At 39.2% G+C, this 24,888-nt stretch overlaps 1 protein-coding gene across 2 annotated transcripts in view; it reads right to left on the reverse strand.

Annotated features, from left to right (window-relative positions):
• The window catches only part of adamtsl1 (ADAMTS like 1), a 671,866-nt gene that overhangs the window by 248,011 nt on the left and 398,967 nt on the right, over nt 1-24,888 (reverse strand). For both annotated transcript variants that reach the window (XM_062971884.1, XM_008103489.3), the window contains one exon: nt 9,617-9,662. In XM_062971884.1, coding sequence (XP_062827954.1) covers nt 9,617-9,662 — 46 coding nt within the window. The remainder of the gene's footprint in view (nt 1-9,616; nt 9,663-24,888) is intronic.

Below are 24,888 nucleotides of genomic sequence, written 5' to 3' on the forward strand. Positions count from 1 at the left end.
TACTGAACTTGGGAAAGGAGTTGTACCAGATGGCCTCTGACTTTCAGACCTTACTAAAACAAAATAAAAACGTATAATCTTAGTATTTGAAAGCATAGAAATTCAGGCCACGTGATAGTTGAATGGTTATGATCACAGATGAACACATGTACACATTATTTCTAGGAGGAGGGAACTGGTGACTTCTTGTCCCTAAAAATAGAACACATTTGGCAGCTAAAGGTGAATCTCCAGGAAAGCAAGGGCTAAAAGAACAGCTTTTAAAATCCATCTTTTATGGGTCCACAATATGGCAGAGAAATCAACTTTAGAAACTCCATCCAGCCAAGAAATGTGTGAGTCACTTTTTAAGATTTTGTTTACTTTTCATACCAAAGGGTATATAATAACATAGCAAGTTATAAAAATGTGTCTTTTTCTTTTACTACATTTCAAGGTCATTTTCCAAGAAACAACAAAGGGTGTTTTTTTCTCCAAAGTTCCAGAATGGTTTCAGACATACTTGGTTGGGTTTCCTCCCCCTTGTGTTTCTACCACAATTCAGAACACAAATAGGTTTTTTTCTTGCAGCCAAAACAAGAATTTCCTGGCTGAATCCTGCAGCCACTTAAAGAATAAGACTTGGCTGGCACAATGGTGGAGCAATCAAATAGGGATATGCAGGAGCTAATCAGGACAATTTGTATTATATCCCTGTCCCAAAAAGTGGCGGCAAAGATATGTATAGTATCTGAGAATAATCTGCATTCAACTCTGTGGCTGTTTATCTCTACAGTAGAGTCTCACTTATCCAACATTCGCTTATCCAATGTTCTGGATTATCCAACACATTTTTGTAATCAATGTTTTCAATATATCGTGATATTTTGGTGCTAAATTCATAAATACAGTAATTACTACATAGCATTACTGCGTATTGAACTACTTTTTCTACCAAATTTGTTGTCTAACATGATGTTTTGGTGCTTCATTTGTAAAATCATAACCTGATTTGATGTTTAATAGGCTTTTCCTTAATGCCTCCTTATTATCCAACATATTCGCTTATCCAACATTCTGCCGGCCCATTTATGTTGGATAAGTGAGACTCTACTGTATATGTATATGAGCATCTTGTAAAACTGAGCTTTAGCAACAGATCCTGAGCTGAGTGTAATATAACTACTTAGCTTCTCATTAGAAGTGCAGGTACTCTAGCAAATGAGTCTTTTGGTGTGAAATTGAAAGAATCATGGAGTCTTTGATTATTTCTCTTATTCTTCTCTTTTCAAAACAATAATAGTTCTTCTTGAAAGTCTTGTTAGAGATTTATTCATTGCAAGGTAGAACTGTTCACTCTTTTGACATTCTAGCTAGCAGATGATCTTACTGCTCTTGCTCTGAAGCTCTCAGAGACGGATGTTTTTAAATTGTCTTTTCATTGGAATGCATTAATAGGATCATTTCCTCAATTGTGCTTTCTTATTTATAACAAACTGTGCTTTTGTTTGCTCCTTATCTCTAATCTGATTGCAGCCTTTCTTGAGTGCCAGTTTTAGTGAAAAAGATGGAATTAAATCAACTAAAAATATAGTGGGCTCTCAGTATCCACTGGCAATGATGTGTATAGTATCTGAGAATATGCTGGGGTTTGCTTCCAGGAGCCTCTGTGAATACCAAATCCATAGATACTCAAGTTCCATTATATACTGTTGCATGGTAAATTGGTGTCCCTTGTATCCAATGGCAGAATCAAAGATTCTGTTTAGGAAGTTTTAAAAAAGGATGGAATACTTTCAAGCCATGGATAGTTTAATCTGTGGCTGTAAACTCTGTGGATATGGAGGGCCAACTGTATGCAACCAGGCAGGATCAACCTCAGTCTAGTCCAGATAGTTGGATATAACTACTACTTTTCACTGGTTTTCCTAATATTTGTTCAACAGCAGTGTGACACAAGACGTTGGCTGCTGGGGCTTATGTAGCATCAAAGTAATATTGTGATGATAGGAGCCGGGCCGGTATAAAAAAAAGTAACAATACTAATTCATTGCTCATACCTATCATACACATCTAGCTCTGTGTGTGGTTTTACTTATATTGGAATTTCTTAGTAGCCCAAGCTATATTTTACATGCTCCTCGGTCTATGCTACAGAATCAGTAGTAGCAGAGAACTCTCAAGTAGAACACATTGGCCCCTTGTCTAATTAATAGTTTATAGTTAGACATATATTCTGGGAATTATGTAATATATTCTGGCATTACATCATAAGAATGACTCAACTCCTTTAAGAATTTTCTACATATTTCAATGCAGTGCCAAAGTGTGTGGAGTGTAAACCTTGAGCTCAGTTTTGGGAGGTGGGAGTCTGCCTCTTCCCAACAGTAGGAACAATTTTGAAGAAGCGCTACAAATTTAGTCTGTTACAGTGGCTCTCAGCCTTCATTCTGCCACATGTTTTGGACTTCAGCTCCCATAATTTCAGTGAAACTAGCCTGGACTTCTGGGAATTGAGGTCCAAAGTATCTGGAGAAAATAAGGTTAAGGATCACTACTTTAGAGGATTTATAATTGAGGGTGTAATGTTTTTTTACACCTCTGACAAGGAAGTCTAAACAAGCAAAGGGTGGTAAAGCCTTCAAGGGAGCTAGTTCCCTAAAACCACCCAAAGTTCAGAACTATAGTACAGAAATAGTGTAAAAACTGTCTGTCATCAGTAATGGACTGGATGAGGGCTAACAAATTGAAATTGAATCCTGACAAGACAGAGATGCTCCTGGTCAGACATAAGGCAGGTCAGGGTATAGGGTTACACTCCCCCTGAAAGACACAGGTCCACAACTTGGGAGTGATCCTAGATTCACAGTTGACCGTGGAGACTCAGGTGTTGGAGGTGGCCAGGAGTGCCTTTGCACAATGAAAACTTGTGCAACAGTTTTCATTGTGCCCGTACCTTGAAATGCCAGATCTGGCCATGGTAGTCCATGCCTTAATCACATCCTGTTTGGATTACTGTAATGTGCTCTATGTGGGGCTGCCTTTGAACATAGTTCGGAAGCTTCAACTGGTATAGAGATCAGCATCCAGATCACTAACTGGGGTTCCAGACAGGGAGATAATCACTCCCATGTTGTGGCCCATTCAAAGTGCTGGTCATTACCTATAAGGCCCTAACAGTTTGGGCTCAGACCATTTGGCTAACTGCATCTCCACATACATGCCTGCTTGGGCATTTCGATCAGTGGATGAGGCCCTGCTCTCGGTTCCACCCCTGTCTCAAGCATGACTGGTGGGAATGAGAGAGGGAGCCCTATCCATGATCGCCTCAACCTTTGGAACTCCCTCTCCAAGGAAATTAAAATGGCCCCCTCCTTTCTCTCCTTTAAAAAACAGTTTAAAACTTTTTTATGTTTGTAAGCATACAATAAGGAGATGGTATAAAACCCATACTATGGACTAAGCAGCATGGAAATGGAAATGACACTCTGACTAGGCTGGCTTTGAATTGTTTTTATTGGATGTAAATTGCATATTTTAACTTGTTTTACAATGTTTAGTGTTTATTTCTCATTTTTCTGTTTTATAGGTACTGAATGTTTGCCTGTTTTGTTGGAAACCGCCCAAAGTCCATGGGGAGATGGGGCAGAATAAAAATAAAGTTTATTATTATTATTAAAACAGAACTAGCTCAACATTTGATGCCACCATGTCATGAAGACAGTTTGGGATCTGAGATGGCACTGGGGTTTATATTCCTACTAAATTTCCTACAAAATTGCCAAAGACACCTTTGCAGCTTTTTTTAGGTGACTGGCTAGGAGACATATACTGTCAGGTGATTCATTATTCTGTGTCCCTGCTGTTAACTCCAGCTCCCATTACTTAGCTGTTGAGACTTTTCTTTTTTGTCCTGGGCAAGACTAATTGGTATGGATCCAGCTATTGGTGCTACAATTTCCTGGCAATTAACACCTGCTCATTTTATGCACGTCAAAAAGCAATTTTCAGATCTATTCTCACCTAAGAGTGGTTTTGGACTATAGTCTCATACATCTGTATTGTGTCAGGCTACCTTTCTTCCCTTCCAGAAACTTCCTGTGTTATAGTGCTGCTTATCTTTCTGTTGCACTGACATGGCGGCAATTAATTGGGGCACCTTCCACATAGAACTAAACAAACAAGAAAAATAGCTCCCTGTGTAAGTGTCTACCTCCTTTCTGATTATAATTTTGTACCAAGACATAGAGGAGAACACTACCTCTCTTTTCAACACCACAGACATCACGGGATTATTTGATCTCAGCACAGATAATCACTGTCAGTAAAAGTCACAGTGAAGGGCAATCACAAGGAACTTGCTTCTTTGTCCCCTTGTTGCCTGAGGCAGTTAAACACTGTGGAGGAGGGTAAACTAGTGGTAATTGTGTGGGGAGCAGAACAGTAGCCAAGAGGCTCTCATGGCCTTACTATTAGGAAGAATGAAATAGCTGCTTCATTGAACAGCTGTTGAAGGACAGTGTTGAGAGGTTGAAAGATGGAGTTTAGTAGGCTTTTTCTCTTTCTAAACTAGCCAGCTTCTCTTAGATCCACCAAAACATGATGTTCTATCAACTGTTCTGAAATGAAATTTAGCATCTAATCCATGTTTGAACGTGGAATAGGGAAGAGAGCATCTAGCGCCTTCACCATAGTTTCCAAAATATGTCTTCTTATTAGATCTCCTTGCTACCCATAGCAACTATCAAAATCATTAGGTGGGAAAGGTAGCTGAATGCTCTCTACAGTTGTTGTTAATTGCCATCAAGTTGACTTCAACTTAATGGAATCCCTATAAAATAGAAAGCCTTCAAGTTGCCCTGTCCTCAAACAGTCTTGCTCAAATCTTGGTAGACTTGGGGCCATGGCTTCTTTGATTGAGTCCACTTACCAGTAATAATGTTTTCCACCTTTCCCTTTGCCTCCTACCTGACCAAAAATTATTGTCTTTCCAGTGAACTATGTCTTTTCATGATATGGCCAAACTACGACAGCCTCAGTTTAGTCATCTTGGCTTTTAGGAATAATTTAAGCGTGATCTGCTTTAAGAACCATTTATTTGTTTTTAGCAGTCCATGTAGAACTCTTCTCCAACATCACATTTCAAATGATATTATTCTTGTCATCTTTGTTCATTGTCTAGCTTTCATAATCATACATAGATATTGGAAATACTATGGCATAGACCATATAATTAGAGACCCTAATATTATCTCTCCTAGGCACATCTTTCTCCCTTCTTGTCTATATCACTTGCTTCTGTTTCACTTATTTTGAGTATTAAGTATAACAAATATGACCATACATATGATAATCTAATCACACCTAGCTCCTCCTCCAGCACTCCTAATTAGAAAAAAACCCTGCGTTTTTATTATCCTTTCCTGTGAGAAAGTGCAGCTCTATCTTCTCTGCAAAAAGAGAGGATACTTCTCTGGGTTTATATCCAATACCACAATCACAGGCTCATCAACAACATGGTAATTAAAGGCCAGTAATCCAGAAAGTGAATATTTCAGATCATGCCAGATTCCACATACTTTCATCTGTTAAATTATTTTACCAATTGTGCTCTTTGAAGTTCATGTCGTTTTGGGGGAATGAGCCATTGTAGGATCCGGTGGATGCTAAATAATGAATAACAATAAAACTTTACTTATATAGTGCCCTATCTCCCCAAAAGTATTCAGGGCAGTTTGCAACATAAGCAAAACATTCAATTATCAATAGGAGACCATACAACAAAAGTAAATATCATAAAACAAAAACATACAATCCTGCTAAAACAACCACAAAAATTTAAAATCCAGTTTTAGTCTACTCCATGAGATGGGTTCAAAATACCAATGGCTAGAATTTCAGAATAAACATGGTCAGATATGAAGGGCTAAGCAGAGACTAATTCAACAGAGTATCACAGGGCTGGGGAAGTGGATAAAGTGCAGAGCAGGGTTCTGGTTGGTAACCCAGAGAGAGGGGACTAGGGACTAATCATGCTCAAAAACCTGCTGGAACAACCAGGTTTTCAGGTCCCTACGGAAGGATAGTGTTGGGGTTTGCCTGATGTCTCTGGGGAGGGCGTTCCAAAGTTGGGAGCCACCACAGAGAAGGCTCTTTCTGTCCCCACCAACCATGCTTGTGATAGTGGCAGAAGCGAGAGGAGGGCCTCCCCAGCAGATCTTAGAGCCAACGCTGGTTAGTAAGAGGAGATGTAATCACGAAGACAGGCAGGGCCCCAACTATTTAGGGCTCTGTAGGTCATCACCTGCACCTTGAATTGGGTCCGGCAGCTTATTGGCAGCCAGTGAACTAAAGACACACAGTAGTTCAGTTATTTCAATGGTCTCAAAACAGCCTTACTAAATAGTTGACAACCTTGCTAAATAGCTACTTATGGGCCCCAGGTAATTAATCCATAATTACACTAGAAAATGAGAAAGTACTAGGGATTAGCAACCATAAAAACTCCATTAGCCATTACATTTTTAAACAAAAAAGACTATGAGATAAGGATTTTAAGAATATTGATTAAAAACACACACAGTACTTAAGAAGAATCAAAGGGACACAAAGCATTTTTAAAAGAAGAGAATTCTATTACAATTTCTTTTTTAGCTCATATGTCTACAGCAGCTTTTTCCAACCCAGCAAACTCCAAACATGATGGGCAACAACCTCCATCATCACCAATCACCATGGCTACAAAGGTGAGTAAACGAATAAATAAATGAATTAAATTAGGGATGGACAACTGTAGAGAGAGCCAGTGTAGAATAGTGGTCTGAATGTTGGATGACAATTCTGGAGATCAGGGTTCAAATCCCCACTTGGCCATGGAAACCCGGTGGCTGACCTTGGTCAAGGCACTGTCTCAGCCTCAAAGGAAGGCAAAGGCAACCCCTTATGATCAACATCTTATGAAAGGTTTGCTTTATGGCTGTCACAAGTCAGAAATGACATGAAGGCACACAATGATACCAACAACAATGGGCAACTTTGAAAAGATAGGGATTATATCAACCCACCATGAGACTTTGGATGGCTGCACATTACATTGTAGCAACTCCTGTTCACTCCTCTAGGGGACATGGGGGTATTTTCATCCCCTATAAAACCTTTTGTGGTATACCACGACAAAAATATTTACAGTAGACTCTGCAGAAGATGCTTTAGCTGTACTTCATAAAAAGGAAACTCAGCCTGTTTAGCAAGCCTTGTAAATGTTGATTTGTTATCAGTAAATGTTGGGTTTTTATATCTTTTAAAAATATACTTATATATCCACGTAAAAATCTATCGGGCTAAAAGGGGTCGCAAGTGGAAAAGATTAAGAAGCTCTGGCCTAGAGAGTCCTAGATAGAACATATTAATCAAATCTGTGAATAATCATATCCACCAATGTCAAACCCACAAATGTGGAGGGCTGACTCTACTGGCATTCTTGGTAACTGTGTTTCAGCGGTAATACTATCAGCCACTGGATTTTTTACTCCCGCGGAGAGGTTGCCATCTGTAACCTCAGATCACATGCTTATGCCCAGATTTACAAACCCTCTGTTTTCTTGGATTTGGGAGGGATGGGGTTATGAAAAATGAAGCCTAACCTATGGCTGCAGGCTAGAAACCAGAGTATAGGTGTCACACAGGGCAAGCTTAGGCAGCTGCTGCATGGCTTACCTTCTACAGTATCCCTTTGACTTTGTTTCTGGACAGAGATCTGTGAAGTTTTATTTTTAAGACAAATGTTTTCAGTGTCATAGCCAGAAGATTGAACCTATATCCTAAGAACAACATTTTGAAAAGGGAGAAAAATAGTCTTTGTGCTGGAAAAGTTCATCAGTTCCTATAAAGATGGGCTTCAAGTTTACTGTAATCCCAGTTTCCCAGCAGGGTGATCCAGTAATAATAAACCCATGCAAAAAGGCCCAGGCATCTTATAACACCCCACTTCCTTTCAGTACTGGAAGTAGCAGAGAGCCGCAGGGCCAGCGTGCTGTGCCTGCTCTTGTGCAAACCAAAACAAAGCTGGGAGAGTAATTTGAAGCCCATCAGTTTTGGACAGTGTCTCTTTCTTTCCTCCCACGTCATGTGCCACAGAGCCACAGCATATCTCTGAACAGACACAAATTAACCTCCTTCCTCCCTTCAATGTCCTGGTGCAGCATAAGTGCCTCGCAGCTGGAAGACAATCTACAAAGCAACAGGCAGCTTTATATATCATATATTACTCTGGTTGGTGTCAATCACGACAACACATGTTCAAACTAAAGGAAGCTTTACAAGGTATACGCTCCAGTGAAATCTTGGAGAATAAGGTGGCTTCAAGTAACTTAAATTAGTAGTATTGCTTGGGAAAGTAACTTTTTAGGCTGGGGGCTCTGGGGATCGTCGCTCAAAATGTAAGTTTCCTAAACTCTTCATAGAATCACAGCCACCTTGTTGAATGACTGGGAAAATAAAGACCAGCTTACTTAGATCACTTTTTTTAACAGAACATTTTTTTTAATGTGTGAAAATGTTAGTAGATATATGGGCAAGGAAGCACAAGTAAAACAAGATAAATCAGTTTCTCCCATAAGGATATGTGAGTACACCTCCTGTACAGAGAAAATATGCTGTCCTGACAGTGTCATTATTGTGCTAAACGTTCATATATAAGAGGGGGTTTTTTGGTGCATCAGGAGCAACATGAGAAGCTGTAAGTCGCTTCTGGTGTGAGAGAATTGGCTCTCTGCAAGGATGCTGCTCAGTGGACGCCTGGATGTTTTGATGTTTTATTATCCTTGTGGGAGGCTTCTCTCATGTCCCCTCATGGGGCTAGAGCTGATAGAAGGAGCTCATCCGTGCTCTCCCCGGGTTGGATTCGAACGGGCAACCTTTAGGTCAGCAACCCAACCTTCAAGTCATCAGTTCTGCCAGCACAAGGGTTTGCCCCACTGTGCCCCCGGGGGCTCCTATATAAAAGAATGATCTAGTTTGATGGGAGTAGTAGGATCACTATTCTGCTTTGGTCACCTGGAATACTGTGCACAGTAAGGTTATTAACAATATGGGATATATCCAGAGAAGGATGACCAAAATAATCAAAGCTCTAGAAACCAAGCCCAATGAGGTTATGTCTAGCTTAGAGAAGATTGAGTCATGATAGCTCTCTTTAATGTAATATAGGATGTAATGTAGAAAATGGGGGCAAGCTTGTTTTATGCTGCTTCAGATAGCAGAACAGAAACCAATGGATTTAAATGGCAAGAAAATAGGTTCCGCTTTTACTGTAAGAACTGCTTGACAGTGGAATGAATTGCCTTGAATGATGATGGACTCTCTGTTTATGGAGTCTTTAAACAGAGGCTGGATGGTCATCTTTCAAGAGTGGCTTAGTTGTCTATTCCTACATGGCAGGGGGCTGGACTAGAAAGCCTTTGTGGTCTCTTCCAACTTGATTGTTCAAGTTGGGCCTTCTATATCTTGGTATTATTAATGTACTTTTTGTGCCTTACAAAGTACCTTTTGACGTTTTTTTATTATTATTATCCCAGAACATAACCCACGTGTCTCAACCAACTGTAATAGTACTGAAATGTAATCAGTCTTCACCTACCACATTGCTGCATGTTCTGTATCTGATATTTCGTCCTTCACAGCTCCTGTATCCACAAAAAGAAAAGAAAAGCATGTTACATATTATTCCGGGTAATTCACTACTTGCTCCAAGAGACAAAAAGCTCGAAGCAAAGCCTAATTCCCTCTATTTACATTTTACTCGTTGCTTAAACCAGATACAAGACAATTCAAACAGTTGAAAGGAAGTAGACATACTTCCTTTGTGATATATTTTACTCCCCAGTGTAATAAAATAGAAGAAACAAGCCCCATAATTTGTCTGACAATGCCATTGCCTCTATGAAATTGACTCCACTTGAAAATTGTTCACTCTCTAAAGCAGGGGTCCTCAAGCTTTTTAAACAGGGGGCCAGTCCATGGTCCCTTAGACCGTTGGAGGGCCGGACTAGAGTTTTTTTAAAAAAAACTATGAACAAATTCCTATGCACTCTGCACATGCCTCATTTTGAAGTAAAAAAAACAAAACAAAACGGGAATAAATACAGCCTTGATGATGATGATGATGATGATGATGATGATAATAATAATAATAATAATAATAATAATAATAAAGAGGGTTGGAAGAGACCTCTTGGGCCATTGAGTCCAACCCCCTTCTGCCTTTGTGCACTCAAAGCACAAGCAAAGCAACCCTGACAGATGGCCTCCCAGCCTCAATTTTAATAATAATAATAATAATAATAATAATAATAATAATAATAATAATAATGGTTGTAATAGAAGAAGAGACCCCTTGGGCCATTTAGCCCACCCCCCTTCTGCCCTTGTGCTGTGGGGGCCGGATAAATGGCTTCGATGGGCCGGATCCGGCCCCCGGGCCTTAGTTTGGGGACCCCTGCTCTAAAGTCTTCAAAAATTGTATCACCTTTGCCCAATGATAGTATACACTTTATGTGATTGTAGCACTTCAAGGACCTAAAATTTATCAATGATTAAATAAGAGTACTGAAAAAACAAACTCTCCAAATTTTGTTAAATATCTAGGTATATCGGCCTAAAGAAGTGTTATCTATAAGCCTACATTGTGATAAAAAACACATACCAATTATAAGAGGCATCAATCCATCATTAATCATATATATGTTTGTGTATGAGTGGTTGCTTGAATGTTGGTATGTCTCTCTGTGTGTTTTATCATTAGCAACTGAAGAAGTTGGAAGCAATTTTGCTTATATTTTTCAACTGCTTGTTAATTACCTCTCTCACACATGTGCATATAACTCCATACATGTTGTATGAACACAGACATTATGGTGACATCCTATTGACCAATCTCAGCTAAAGTCAATCCATTTAATTAACTTTTGAATGGTGACTCAACAGGTAGATAAAACCAATGGATCTGATGGGTTTACTCCAATCACAGAATCATAGAATAATAGAATCATAGAGTTGGAAGAGACCTCATGGGCCATCCAGTCCAACCTCCTGCAAGAAGCAGGAAAATCTCATTCAAAGCACCCCCGACAGATGGCCACCAAGCCTCTGCTTAAAAGCCTCCAAAGAAGGAGCCTCCACCACACTCCGGGACAGAGAGTTCCAATGCTAAATAGCTCTCACAGTGAGGAAGTTCTTCCTAATGTTCAGATGGAATCTCCTTTCCTGTAGTTTGAAGCCATTGTTCAGTGTCCTAGTCTCCAGGGCAGCACAAACCAAGCTTGCTCCCTACTCCTTATGACTTCCCCTCACGTATTTGTACATGGCTATCATGTCTCCTCTCAGCCTTCTCTTCTGCAGGCTAAACATGCCCTACTCTTTCAGGCGCTCCTCATAGGGCTTGTTTTCCAGACCCTTGAACATTTTAGTCGCCCTTCTCTGGACGCTTTACAGCTTGTCAACATCTCCCTTCAACTGCGGTGCCCAGAATTGGGCACAGTATTCCAGGTGTGGTCTGACCAAGGCAGAATAAAGGGGGAGCATGGCTTCCCTGGATCTAGACGCTATACCCCTATTTATGCAGGCCAAAATCCCATTGGCTTTTTTCGCCGCTGCATCACATTGTAGGCTCATGTTTAACTTGTTGTCCATGAGGACACCAAGATCTTTTTCACATGTACTGCTGTCGAGCCAGGCATCCCCCATTCTGTATCTTTGTATTTTATTTTTTTCTGCCTAAATGGAGTATCTTGCATTTGTTCCTGTTAAATTTCATTTTGTTAGTTTCGGCCCATCTCTCTAATCTGTTAAGATCATTTTCCTCCTGTCTTCTGGAGTGTTAGCTATCCCTCCCAATTTGGTGTCGTCTGCAAACTTGATGATCATGCCTTCTAACCCTTCGTCTAAGTCGTTAATAAAGATGTTGAACAGAACCGGGTCCAGAACGGAACCCTACGGCACTCCACTTGTCATTTCTTTCCAGGATGAAGAAGATGCATTGTTGAGCACCCTTTGAGTTTGTTCGCTTAACCAATTACAGATCCACCTAACCGCAGTTTTGCCTAGCCCACATTTGACTAGCTTGTTTGTCAGAAGATCATGGGGGACTTTGTCAAAGGCCTTACTGAAATCCAGATAGGCTACATCCATGGCGTTCCCCGCATCTATCCAGCTTGTAACTCTATTGAAAAAAGAGGTCAGATTAGTCTGGCATGATCTGTCTTTGATAAATCCGTGTTGACTAATCAGAACTAATAAGATTTAAGCATATGTGTATGCATATATATGCACATATATGAGAGTGAAAGCATGATTGAGGAAAAGAGAAAAGAGCAAGAGAGAGAGAGAGTAAGCATGGGCTACACACAATCAGCAATAAAGGCTGAAGCAATGGAGGGCCAGATCAAAGAGATATGTGTTTAGGGCCACCCCCTTTTTGTGCTTTCAGACACCTTCTTTTTGCTCTTTCTTCCACTTCTTCTACAACCATCAGGCTGCTAGAATTCTGAGACGGCTGCATGGAGATGGCTTTTGAAACTAGGCCAAAGTCTCCATGCAGCCTTAGGGGTGCAGGTCGTCTCTCCTGCCTTAGATCTTCATTCGGAAAGAGAAACTGATTAGCATCTCTGAAAGATGAGTATGGGAACTTAAATTCATAACCCTGCTGGATAGCCAAAAGATGTGGCTGAACAGAAATATTTGCTTTATAGCCTAACATAATAGCCTCTAGTTTCTTTCTCAAGTTTCTTTATGATTCCGCTGTCTCCCACTGATCATTTTCCTTGAACAAAAGTCAGCTTTTGCATACCGATGTAGCTTTTCTGATTGCATATATTTGGCCAAAGCAATCTCATGCTAATATAAGGTAACAATACTTGAAAAAGCTGTCCCTTCCAAATTCGGATAGAAACTGGACCACATCTTGCAGACTAATGCACAGGCTGGAACATTCGGAGTCATAAAATTTCACAATTCTCTGAAGATTCCAAAGGACCTCTGACATTAAAAAGTGAGACAATCCAAACATGGTATTTTCCCTGTTATTTGTTCTTTTACATTTACAATTCACATAATGCAAAAAAAAAAAAAGGTTACTATCAGTTACCATTCCTATGGTCTACAGACAGTTTTAGTACCTTTTTAACTAGTGCCTTAAAGGACAACTTTTTTTGTTCCAACAAGAGCTGCTTCTTTTTTGGGGGTGGAGATTGGCATTTCATTTGATTATCCCTTTCCATTCTGTTGACATTCTGCCTCATTAGCAAAGTCTAGTCTTCTCATCATTTTACAAAACCCAGGATTCCATAGGATGTTGCCATGGAAGTGAAAGTGAACTATAACACTATAACTGTGTGATTTGGAAGGGCCCATGATTGCTGGTGTTGTCATACCCTGATGGTTCACCTTTCTCCTTTTCTACCTGCAGCGAAGGCAGGCAAGAATACTGGGACCTGCAGCCAACTCAAAAAGATCCAGACAGTGTCTGTGGTAATTCAAAAGCCCTTCCATTTTTCTCAAAGGCCACCCCTGCCTTCTGCCTGCACCTGCTCTTTAGTATCACATAGGACACTCCTGATAGTGGAAGTAGACTTGCTCCGACTCGCATCATCTTGAGTAATTTCAGGACTTATTGACAATTCATTCTTCCTCCCTATGGTCATGTAGCCACCAATCTCTCAGTGAGTGGTGTGTGGCAGAAACCAGCTTGAATACTTGACAATAGAAAGAAAAATCTCAATGTGGTGACCAAGCCAAGGAAATGGCAATGAGACCGTGTAGGTCAAGTAAACATGTAAACACAACAAATAACTTCTCTCACTAAATGTAAGACTTGAGCATCCACAGATTTTTTGTATCCATGAGGAGGTCCTGGAACCAACCCCTCTTCCCCAGATACCATGGGCCAACTGTATATACTCAACTATCAAGGGAATCATATGAAAATTTAATTGCTTACTCAACTAAATGGACAATTTAAAATTGCTCTGCTTCAAAACATGATTTAAAGGGCATTGTAATAATATATGCACTTTCTAAATAAAATAAATGTGCTCCGTGACACATCAATGGAATGTGGCAGAACCATTAGAGAGTATATTTTCTAAGTACATCAAATAAAGAGAGACAATTCAGAAGAAAATTCAGAAACCCATCAATAACTCGGTACAATCGAGTGATATGTGGCAAGGTTTTCCTACTCAAAAAACACAAGAATCATAAGTAAATTATTGTTCAGATAAACTAATTAACATGAGAAGTTGAAAGTCTAGGAAGTTAAGAGAGAGTTCAAATCAAGATGAAAATCAGTAGCCACTCAAACCTTGACCACAGCTCTTTAACAGTTCTGCTATGAACTGTTTCTGCAAAGAACAAGATATGAAGGAAGAAGAAATATGAGAAATCACAGAAGGAATTGGGTATGTTTGCCGTGAGAGGGGGCATGTCAGCTATCTTTAAATATCTAAAGCGATGTCTTGTAGAAGATGGAGTGAGCTTATTTTTTGCTGCTCCAGATTAGAACATGAATAAATATATTCAGATTGCAAGAATAGAGATTTTACATGAACTTTTTGCAGTAAGAGATGTTCTGCATTGAAATGGACTCAGAGAGTGGTGGATTCTCAGTCTTTATAGATCTTTAAGCAGAATTTGGATGGACATATTTTGGGGGTGATATAACTGTGTATTTCCGTATGGGAGGTAAATTGGATTAAATGGTCCTTGTGCTTCCTTCCAATTTTTTGTTTTTATAACTGCCTATACATCTTCATTGAATTCACTACCCCCCCCCCCTATGAATATTGTACATTACAGGTCTCAAGAAGCAAACCCCAGCTCCACAACACCTTCGTGTTTTCCTTATAAGGTAATGGTGGTCACACACTGTCTTCCTATTTCTTTTCTTTTTTTAAATCTGAACCTCTGGCTCAGTTAGAATCACTTTGGATTTGGTCAGATCTTACCTAGACTACTGTGTCCAGTTCTAGGCATCACACTTCAGGAAATATATTGACAAGTTGGAACAGGTCCAGGGGAGTGTCACCAAAATGATCAAAGGTCTGAAAGCCAAGTCCTATGAGGAACGGCTTCGGGAGCTGGATATGTTGAGTTTGGAGAAAAGAAAGTTAAGACAAGAAATGATAGCCATATTTAAATATTTGAAAGGACATCATCTTGAAGATGGAGCATGCTTGTATTCTGATGCCCTAGAAACTAAATCATGAGGCAATGGATACCAACCACAGGAAAAGAGATCCCACCTAAATATTTGAAAGAACTTCCTGATGGTAAGAATTGTCCAACAGTAGAATGCTCTACCTTGGAATGAAGTGGGGTTTCTTTAGTTGAAGGTTTTTAAACAGATACTATGACTATCTTTCAGGAATGCTTTGATTATGTTTTCCTGCATGGCAGGGGGTTGGATTGGATAGCCCTTGGGGTCTCTTCCAACTCTTATTCTATGATTCTATGAGCTGCAGAGAAAAATTGGGCCAATTTGCTTTGGGATTGCTTTGTGGATTCACACATGCCACTCAGCACCTGATAATGCAATAGATGATTGATGGCTATGCAGATAGAAGTAGGTCCTTCATGTCAACCATTTCAAGCATTAGAAGAGTATAAATTGCAACAGGTGGTGTTTCTCCAGAGACATTACTTCAGGCAGGAGAAATAAAACTAACAAACATATGAGCAACATAAAAAATATTATATTGTTGCCAATGGTGTTTGGTCATTTATATGGTTCTAACACATAAACATGTCAGTGTTGAACTTAGCTTCCAAAACGAAAAACTGGAATCACTGGCTGCCGTATGGTTTTTAATGTATGTTCTGGCTCCGTGACATCTCAAGAGAAGCTTTACATGCTTCAAAATATACATCATGGTTTCCCACTGCAAACTATAAAGCTAGAAAGGCCATATCTCAGTGCAACTAGTCCCGGGTTCCACTTAAAAATATTATGTGGGCCATGTGAGCAGTGTGTGATATGAAAGTCCTCTGGCCAAGGTCTTCACACATCACAGCTCATCAGAATAGACAAAACTGCTCTAGAAGGACAAATGTCACCTGTCGACTTATGGTCACCCCATGAATTTCATATGGTTTTCTAAGGCAGAAATACTCAGACATGATTTTTTTCCTTCCTCTGCAGTATAGCCTTCAGCACCTGATGATCATTGATAGTGTCCATCTAAATATTAACCATGGCTACTTATCTTCTAAGATCAGATGGAATTTTAGAGTTTTTAGGACCCAGAAGGACTAATATTCATATGTTACGTAAATTAGCTTCACAATTTCTTAATTCTACATATAAACTTCCAATGATTCTGTAGTTAAAACCCCTTTATTTGACAATTTTTTTCAAAACATTTTCTGAATTAATTATGAGTTAAAGTATCACCTGAATGGCATTTGGTGGTATATTCTGTTTTCTAATGAATACAGATATATAGGCATAATTTAAAGTGTACAAAGCAAAACACCACACACATAGGGCTTTGTTTATTCCCATCTAGCACCTTAACATGTGCAAAGAGACTACAAAATGCTTTCAGATCAGAATAGGAATTTTGCAAGCAATGTGGGCTGAGAGGAATAAAAAGTGAACAAGATGTGGTAGAGTGAAGAATGATGGCCATCTGCAGATTAGAAAATTACAGCCTAAACAACCCAGTTTCTGACAAAATCCAAGCACTTTTCATTGTTTTTTAAAGAAAATTCATTTGGAACTATAGCACGGTCAACATACTGCTTGAGTTACAGAAGATCTGTTTCTTTTCCAAGCAGTTGCACGCATGAGTAAGCTGACTTCTTTTAATTTAAGATGCTGAGTATTAAACTAACAAAGCACAACAAGCACAACCTTTTGGGATTTTAAAAGGGGTATTTTAGCTCTACACTGCAATGCCCACCCTGCTTAAAGGTACTGCGCAAGACTTTGATATGGGTTAATGTAACAATTTAATTAATGATGATCCAGTCTTCTTGAAACTTTCATTGTTCTTGACCCTTCCTTGTTATTTCCAGCCAACTTTTCTCCTTGTAACAGAAGACATTTTGAGGGTTCCTTTTTTAAAAATAAATATTCTTTATTAGCTTTTTTACAGATAAAAACTGGGGATATCGGGGGGGGGGGGATGGGAAGGGAAGGGTGTGGGGTGTGTGGGGAGGGATGAGATATTTGTGCTGGGCGGGTAGTTGATGGTGTGTACTTCCGGGACTGCTCCGGGGTCATTCGATTTTTTTTCCTTTTGAGGGTTCCTAAGAAGCTGAACCTTTCATGTAACTAGACCAGATTACCCAGTCAGTGCCATACCTTTTGCTACCAATTGCAACAGAATATAGATTCAAGATGAGATTATACACAATCTATATTGCATTTTCTTATACTGTAATTAAAATAAAGTTCAAAATAACAATTGTGTAATCAGACAATGAAGTGAACTGAGCATAGACCCGTAGCTCAGGGGCAGGAATAACATTGTCTTCCTTAGTTGTATTATTTTAACTCTGCATTTGATTTTTTAAAATCTGAATTCTGAAGGTTTACCTAGATGGTTTCCATATGTACAACACTCATGTGTGATTGTTTTGGGATGGGTGAGGTGAAAATAATAAAAACACTTTGGATATTTCTCTACATGTGTATATTTCTCTACAACTGCAATTTTTAAAAAAAATTAAAAACCAAAGCATATAACTGTATAGAAGTGATTCTGTGCCCTGTATTTCTCAGAAAAAAAAACACACATCTCTCCAAATAACAAACAATATCCCTTTCCAGAATTGTGGCTCTGACTACACGTTCAGTCAGGCTGATGTCTCTATTTAAGATATAGGATTGGTTTTCTGATATTGGGTTCAGGGACAGTAATTGAGACAGGATGGCTTACAGATACTTTCCACCAAGGTCTATTCAGAGTGCAGTACCTGCTGCAACACTGTGTTTGACAGGGAGCAACTTAGCCCCATTCCACACAGCTGAATAAAATCCCACATTATCTGCTTTGAACTGGAATATTTGGCAGTGGGGATTCAGATAACCCAGTTCAAAGCAAATACTGTGGGATTTTCTGCCTTGATATTCTGGGCTATATGGCTGTTGGAAGGGCCTTTAGGCAGGAGGTGATACATTCTTTGTTTTGAGCCAGGAATTGTTTCTCTTCAGTCTCAGGGTGGATCTTAATAAGGTGGTCTGGATGCAGAAGTTGTTGCCAGTCCACCTCCAGCACTTGGTTAACCAAATCACTTGCCTGGAGCTTTCCATGGTCCTGCAGCCTCCAGCCTGCCTTGCTGTGAGCATGTGTGAGCCAGCCCCATACTGGGCAGAGGGTTCTGGGTTTCTAGATAGGTGGCTTTCCCAAACTTTGGGTAAGGTTAGTATGTTTGCATGATTTCAAAAACAAATATTTGAAAACAACTCTTCACATAGCTAGTTTATCAAGGCTATATTTTCAGTATACACTGTCTTTAAAACAGTTAAAGCTTTTGGCAGGGCTTTTTATATATTCCACGATAGCACTCTCCATGTTCTATAGTTATAAATAGGATTTGCAGAAGAGTTGTTACTAGTCACCTGCATAGGGGGGAAGGCTTAAGAAGTCGACAAAAGAATTTTGTTGAAGCTTTAGCTTGTTTACTTTGGAGGCTTTTCTTAAGCTTAGCTAGATAAGCTTTGTGACAGCACACTTTCCTTTCTCTTGTGTGTGAATTACTTGAACCGTGTCCAGTGGATATTGAATTGACTGCTTTTAAAAAAAAGAATACCAGCATTTGGAGATTCTTATATACATTTTTCATCTCTTTCTAGTGTCCAAGATATAAATTAGGAAAAAAGGAAAAAAATTATGGAAAGAATTCAATTGTTTTTTCTGCAACCATGAAAATGAACTCAGAGATTGCTTTGCTTCAACGATTCATTTAAACAGCAGGGGTTTTTTTTTAAAGCAGACAAAGAGTAGATAGGCCTTCATCCACTGTAATCTAAACAGGAGAAGGAGGAAAAGGAGGAGGAGTAAGGGGGGGGGGGGAGGAAAAACCAACCATGTCTTATGAATATATTTTTTGTAACGGTAACAAAATAAACAAGTTGTTGGCCAAATGCCAATGGTAGTCACTGGAGTCAGCAAACTGGCTAGGAAGATCAAAACACAAATCATACCTTTTGGGCTGCCAAAGGCCTACATATGGGATGTAGTAGAGGATAATGATCCAAAATGAGAGCAAGATGAGAAGCAGTAAAGCAGGAGACCAAAAACTATTAGGAATTAATACTTTTAGCATAAATAATATTTCTCCAAATCTCAGGTTTTAGAGAGTCAGCAGTTCTGATGCAAATAGTTTATCGGAGCTGAAAATGAACTAAATGCTAGCCTTTGTGTGGGAGGCAGAAGTAGATCTCAGCTTCAAATAAATGTCCTTGGGATGAAACACACTCAAAATTACATCAATGTAATTCTAGCACACTCGTAAAAGTCAATAAAGCTGCACTGAATTTACTTCCAACATTACCAAGAGCCGAACACTGAACTTCTCCCCATTCCCTTTCTGACAATCGTTTCAGAGAATTAAGATCTGGGCTCAAAGACCAGCAGCTCAAGGTATAGCAGAAAGTTTGAACTGAGATTCAAAACAAGCCGTGTTTGGAAAAATTACTTTTCTATGCCCAACATACAGATCCTTATACACACCTTTTAACCACCACAGCCTTCCACCCATCACCCACCTATTCAAGCAATAAAACTTGAGGGAACAACCAATACCATAAAACAATTACTGTTCTTGCACTATCATGCAATAGGGAAATCACAAGCATTCAATTTTAAAAAAAATAATTGGATATAAATGTCATGGAAAGCAAGGCTTGGAAGTAACAAGAGAGGATCCTTAAGAAAGGAAGTATGAGGCAGATGAATCTCAAGTGTTTTATTCATCCAAAGTAGATAGGATGTTTTTGTATTTACTCATGAAGACCTTTCAGTTTCAACCAGACTTGTTTGTAGAAGAAAATTTTTTACAGATAGATGACTTTTTAAAACTTTTGTAGATATGGTTGCATTATTGTATTGATTATAATTTTGCTCTATTTTACATGTTGTTGTTTTTGTTGCTGTTGCTCTGCGGTTGTTAGTATCCTCTCTCAATGCTATTTGGAGCAGAAAAGTGGCATTCGGATTAATAAACAAGCAATTAAATCCAACACTAATCCTACTTTGACATCTATGGGATTTACCATTTTCCATTACTATTTACTGAGTCACAATATTTCTTCTCTAAGATGACAAGTGGTGAGAATTTAGGATGGAGAATATAAGACTCCACCATTAACACCTAAAAAGTGACAGGAAAAGGCCAAATCTAGGAAGTAAAGTAGTGAAGACCAAAGAGAGTAATATTTTTTCTTTCACATAATTTTCTCTTGCACTCTTCAGAAAAGTGATTAGAAGAGAGATTTGTGCCTAGAAGAGAGATGAAGGGGAATGGAATCACAATGATAATCATTAATGATAGTACAAAAATGATAATCATTAATGATAGTACAAAAACAAAAAAGTTATGGTAGAGCCACCATACGTGAGGATAATATGGTAGATTCTTGCCATCAAAAAATTCATAATTGAAACTGTGCTTTGTCCAATGGGAAGGAGATGGAAGTCCAGCAAATATGGCAGAGAGAGTGAATATGTGATGACGTCACTTAGGCCCACACATCTGTATAAAATCCCACATTACCTGCTTTGAACTGGCTTATATGGCAATGTGGACTCAGATAACCCAGTTCAAAGCAGATATTGTGCAATATCTGCCTTGATATTCTGGGTTATATGGCTGTGTGGAAGGGCCCTAACCCTATATATATATACACACACACACACACACACACACACACACACACAAAGAATGAGAGAAAAGGGATGAAGTAGCAGTTGCCTGCCTTTCTTCCTCTCCCTCATTGCTTGTCTTACATGTTTGGCATGTAAATTCTGCACCGAATTAAGCAAGGAAATAAGAAATGGGAGTCCTGTGGCATATTAGTGCATTTGATGAATTAGATGTGAAAAGGTGACTTCTGCAAACTACAATTCCCAGAATCCCTCTGCCAGTATGCCCTGGTCTGGGAGCTGTAATCTGAAAAGGAGCTTATGGAAGTTTTGCATTGAGCCTGCCTCAGGCTGCTGAAAGCTGCTACTAATCACAGACAATATTACTTGGCTGGGACACATTATCTGGTGCGGCACAAGGCAGCTTCTTATATCTCAAGCATATCTTGTCTATTTTTGGACAACAATCACATAAATAAGCTTACAGCTCTTTCTATATACAATAAATTTGTTAGGCATTGCTTTGAAAACACAGAGGCATTCCTCCCATTCTTTGTAATGCTGACCTCTTTATTTCCCATAACAACCCTGAGGCAACAGTAGCTGTTTATATTGGAGGGGGGACCATTTGGAATGTGTTTAATACATTACTCATAATTAACATAGTGGAGTGATAGGAAATTAGGAAAACCAAAACAAAATTACCAGCCTTCTCCAAAGGAATAATTAGTGAAGTCCACAGACTAAACTGTTGATCTAAATCTTCTGAAGTTTGCAACTTCATGTGGTTTGGATTCAAAGCAAGTATTAAAACTTGATGGTTCAGCTAGCTTATCTTCCATACATCAGTAATTAATTCCTTCTTGGATTGTTGATGTCACCATCGTTGCCTATATTAGGGCAACGTATTTTAGAATTTAAGGCATTTTATGTTTTTGGCTTGTAAATATTCTATGAAGTAGATTAGTATGTCCATTATACTGATGGGAATCTAGCTGATGGGAATCTCCCAGGATCTGATCACAGGTTTTCTGCATTAAACTGGATTATATGAGTCCCCACTGCCAGATAATCTGGGATAAATAGAAAACCTGGGATCAGATCCTGGGATATAGGGCCTGTCTGGAAGGGCCCTAAGTCAAACTCTTGACCCATTTCCAATACTGACCACCAGCAGTTTTCTGTGGTTTCAATAAGAGTTATTTCTTCACTCTACCTGGAGCTTTAAACTAAGACACTTTTGCAAGCAAAGCATGAACAATCAGCCCAACACATTTGCTCAAGTTAGGGACAAATAAACTACCAATAAAAAGGATTTATTTTTAACCTGAAAGAACATCTCTCTATGAATGTCTAGGTCCTCCAGCATGACACTATAGTCAATGTCCATTGAACGCTGGCCACAGAATTGCACTGGAAGACCTAGATATTCATAGGTTCTATTTCAGAGATAGCATCTTGAATATTCTTTCCTAAGAAAATATTTATGGGGTTGCCATTAGGCTTGTGAATGGATTTAGAGTGGCTGGTTCCCTTCAGCTAATCTGGCTGGTCCGGCTTGTTCAGTTGGCTGTAATGGCAAGGGCTCAGCCTCCACGTTTTTTTGGCCACAACAGAACAGTGGTTGTCGAAAGCCAGCTGCCTTTGGTTACAAGTGAAGTGTGGGAGAGAGGCAGCTGCTAGAAGGCGAAGTGTGAATGCGAAACAAAGCACCACTCCAGGGCCTGCAAATCAGGAGAAAAGAGAGGGCTTTTTAAAGGAAGCCCAGAGTAGGATAGCTCAATGCAGATCACTCTTTCTTCCCTAGGAAGTGGGGATTCAAGCCTTCTTAAAATGCCTTGCAAAGCTGTGTGCTGGAGGAAGAGAGTGCCTGCAGCGCCTATCTCCTCTAGAGTAGAAACAGCTTTAACTAAGCATTTAACCAAATCTCCTCTACAGACAGAAGGGAAAGGATCACAGAAAGAGTGGTATCTTAACTCTGATGCTTTTAATTTAGGTGTTAATGAAGGATATGAGGACAAACAATTCCTAAAATCATGAGAAGGGGAGCCTGGAAAGTCCCGTCCCCCCTGCCCATAATGGGCCGGATAGAAAATGAATCTTTCAGCTTCCCTGATCAAAAATGGATTTGTCCTCCCGAAAGATGTCAGAAATGGATTGGGGCCCCCACCGAAATCTGGGATACTGAAATGGATCACAGTTTACCTGGATTGAACAAGTCTAGTTGCCATAAGTTCAATAAGAAGTTTAAAGGCACGTGTATGCAAATGGGAAACGAAGTTCCAAAAATTCACATGTTGTCTTCATCTCAACCACAAAACAGGGATAAGGAAAGGGTGAGATAAAATAGTAGATGGCATTTTTTTACCCTTAGTGTAGTCGCATGTTATAAATGTTATAAAAGTAACATGTCCCATCCCCCGTCCCCGTCGCCATCCTCCTTTAACATAAAAACAATTGAATTGGCTTTTGTAGTTTCTTAACAATACATTCAAAGTGCCAAGCCTTTTCTTTCCACTTTCTAATTTATGGTCCTGGGTTTTGTTATTTGTAGAAAAAAATGTGTGTGGCCAAAAAGTGGAGATATCGAGAAAACACTGATACTGATAATGACTTCAAAGAATAACACCAGCTTTATTTTTAAAGGTAGAAAATGGTCTACTAAAAGCTATTAGGTTTTCCACAGTGAGGGAAAATAGCAGGAAAATTTAATCTTGTGCCACCCCCATAATTTCTCAAGCCAGAATTACATCAGAAGGAGCTGCGACTATGTGTCCATGCCAAAGCAAAGTAGGCTTAATCCCTATAAACTAGAGATATGCACTGAATGTAGACTTTTCTTTGTGCAAACTAATGCATTGTGGAATTCTAGGCCAATTTTATTTTAAAGGTCTAAATTAAATGTAATTTTCAAAATGGGCGTTAACTGCACAATTATTTCATACGTGTGCAAAGGGATTCAAATCTATTTCATGAAAAGGTTAATAAATAGCAAAAACATAGACAAGACCTAAGCTTTTGGCTATGCAATGACAGCTATTTTTAGGGACTACAAATTTTGGCTCTATTTTCCCCAGCTTTCTGAACTTGATCCACAAAGGAGACCATTCCAAAGAAAGCACCAAAGAACGATGTCCTATAAAATTGTAATGTGTGCTCTTCTAAGGGTTTTTGGAAAGTAATATCTCGTTTAGATCTAATCTGGACCATGATAGCAAAGTTGCTGTGTCAGCATAAAATAGATAAGCATTTCCAAATTCCATGGCACTGCTGCAAAAGGAACGTGTATAAGTGAAAAAGAGAAGTAAGATTTATATATTATATATAATATCACAAATTTGAGGGTTTCAGTGCATAAAAACATCTGCCACTCAAAGCAAAAGAGATCCTGGTCTGACTGCCATAAAATACAGAGCAAATCAAATTGTGGCCAATCCTGTCCTCATGAGCCAAACTTTGCAAAGAAAATATAACTTGCCAGGAAAAGGATGATGACAAAAAGGGAGTGTGCAAATGTCACAGACAGTGCCAAGAGAAACAGAAAACTTTTGCCTATGATTGTGGTGAAACCTCTCAGAGATTCCACAGGTCATCTAGAAAAGGTTACACTAGTACAATATGTCCAGCTGTCCAATATCCTATTACTAGCTTTGTACAAAATGATAAGAATGGTTTCAATGGAACACATTTTATTGCCAGCTAACATTTCAAAGTAGAGGTATGCTTAATCATATTTATAAGAAGAACTAAGCAATAGGTGAAAGGAATTTTTTTATGAGATAACACAAATTCACACATATGTACACTGCAAAGTATAGAACAGTTTAGACTCAGAAATGTGAAATTAATGTTGATGGTTCCTCTCAGTCCCATCTAGACTACTTATGTCCAAGGACTCTCCTTCCTTATGGCTAGAGATTTCCAAAGGGTCAAATAAGGACTAATTTTCTATTAGGCTTGTGCATTTTGGGTGAATCACTATCCGTTTCTGCTTGCCAGATACCGAAAGCCCCCCATATCCATTTTCCGGTGCCTCCTGAAAATG

The sequence above is a fragment of the Anolis carolinensis genome, chromosome 2, assembly GCF_035594765.1.
Source record: "Anolis carolinensis isolate JA03-04 chromosome 2, rAnoCar3.1.pri, whole genome shotgun sequence".
Lineage (NCBI taxonomy): Eukaryota > Metazoa > Chordata > Lepidosauria > Squamata > Dactyloidae > Anolis > Anolis carolinensis.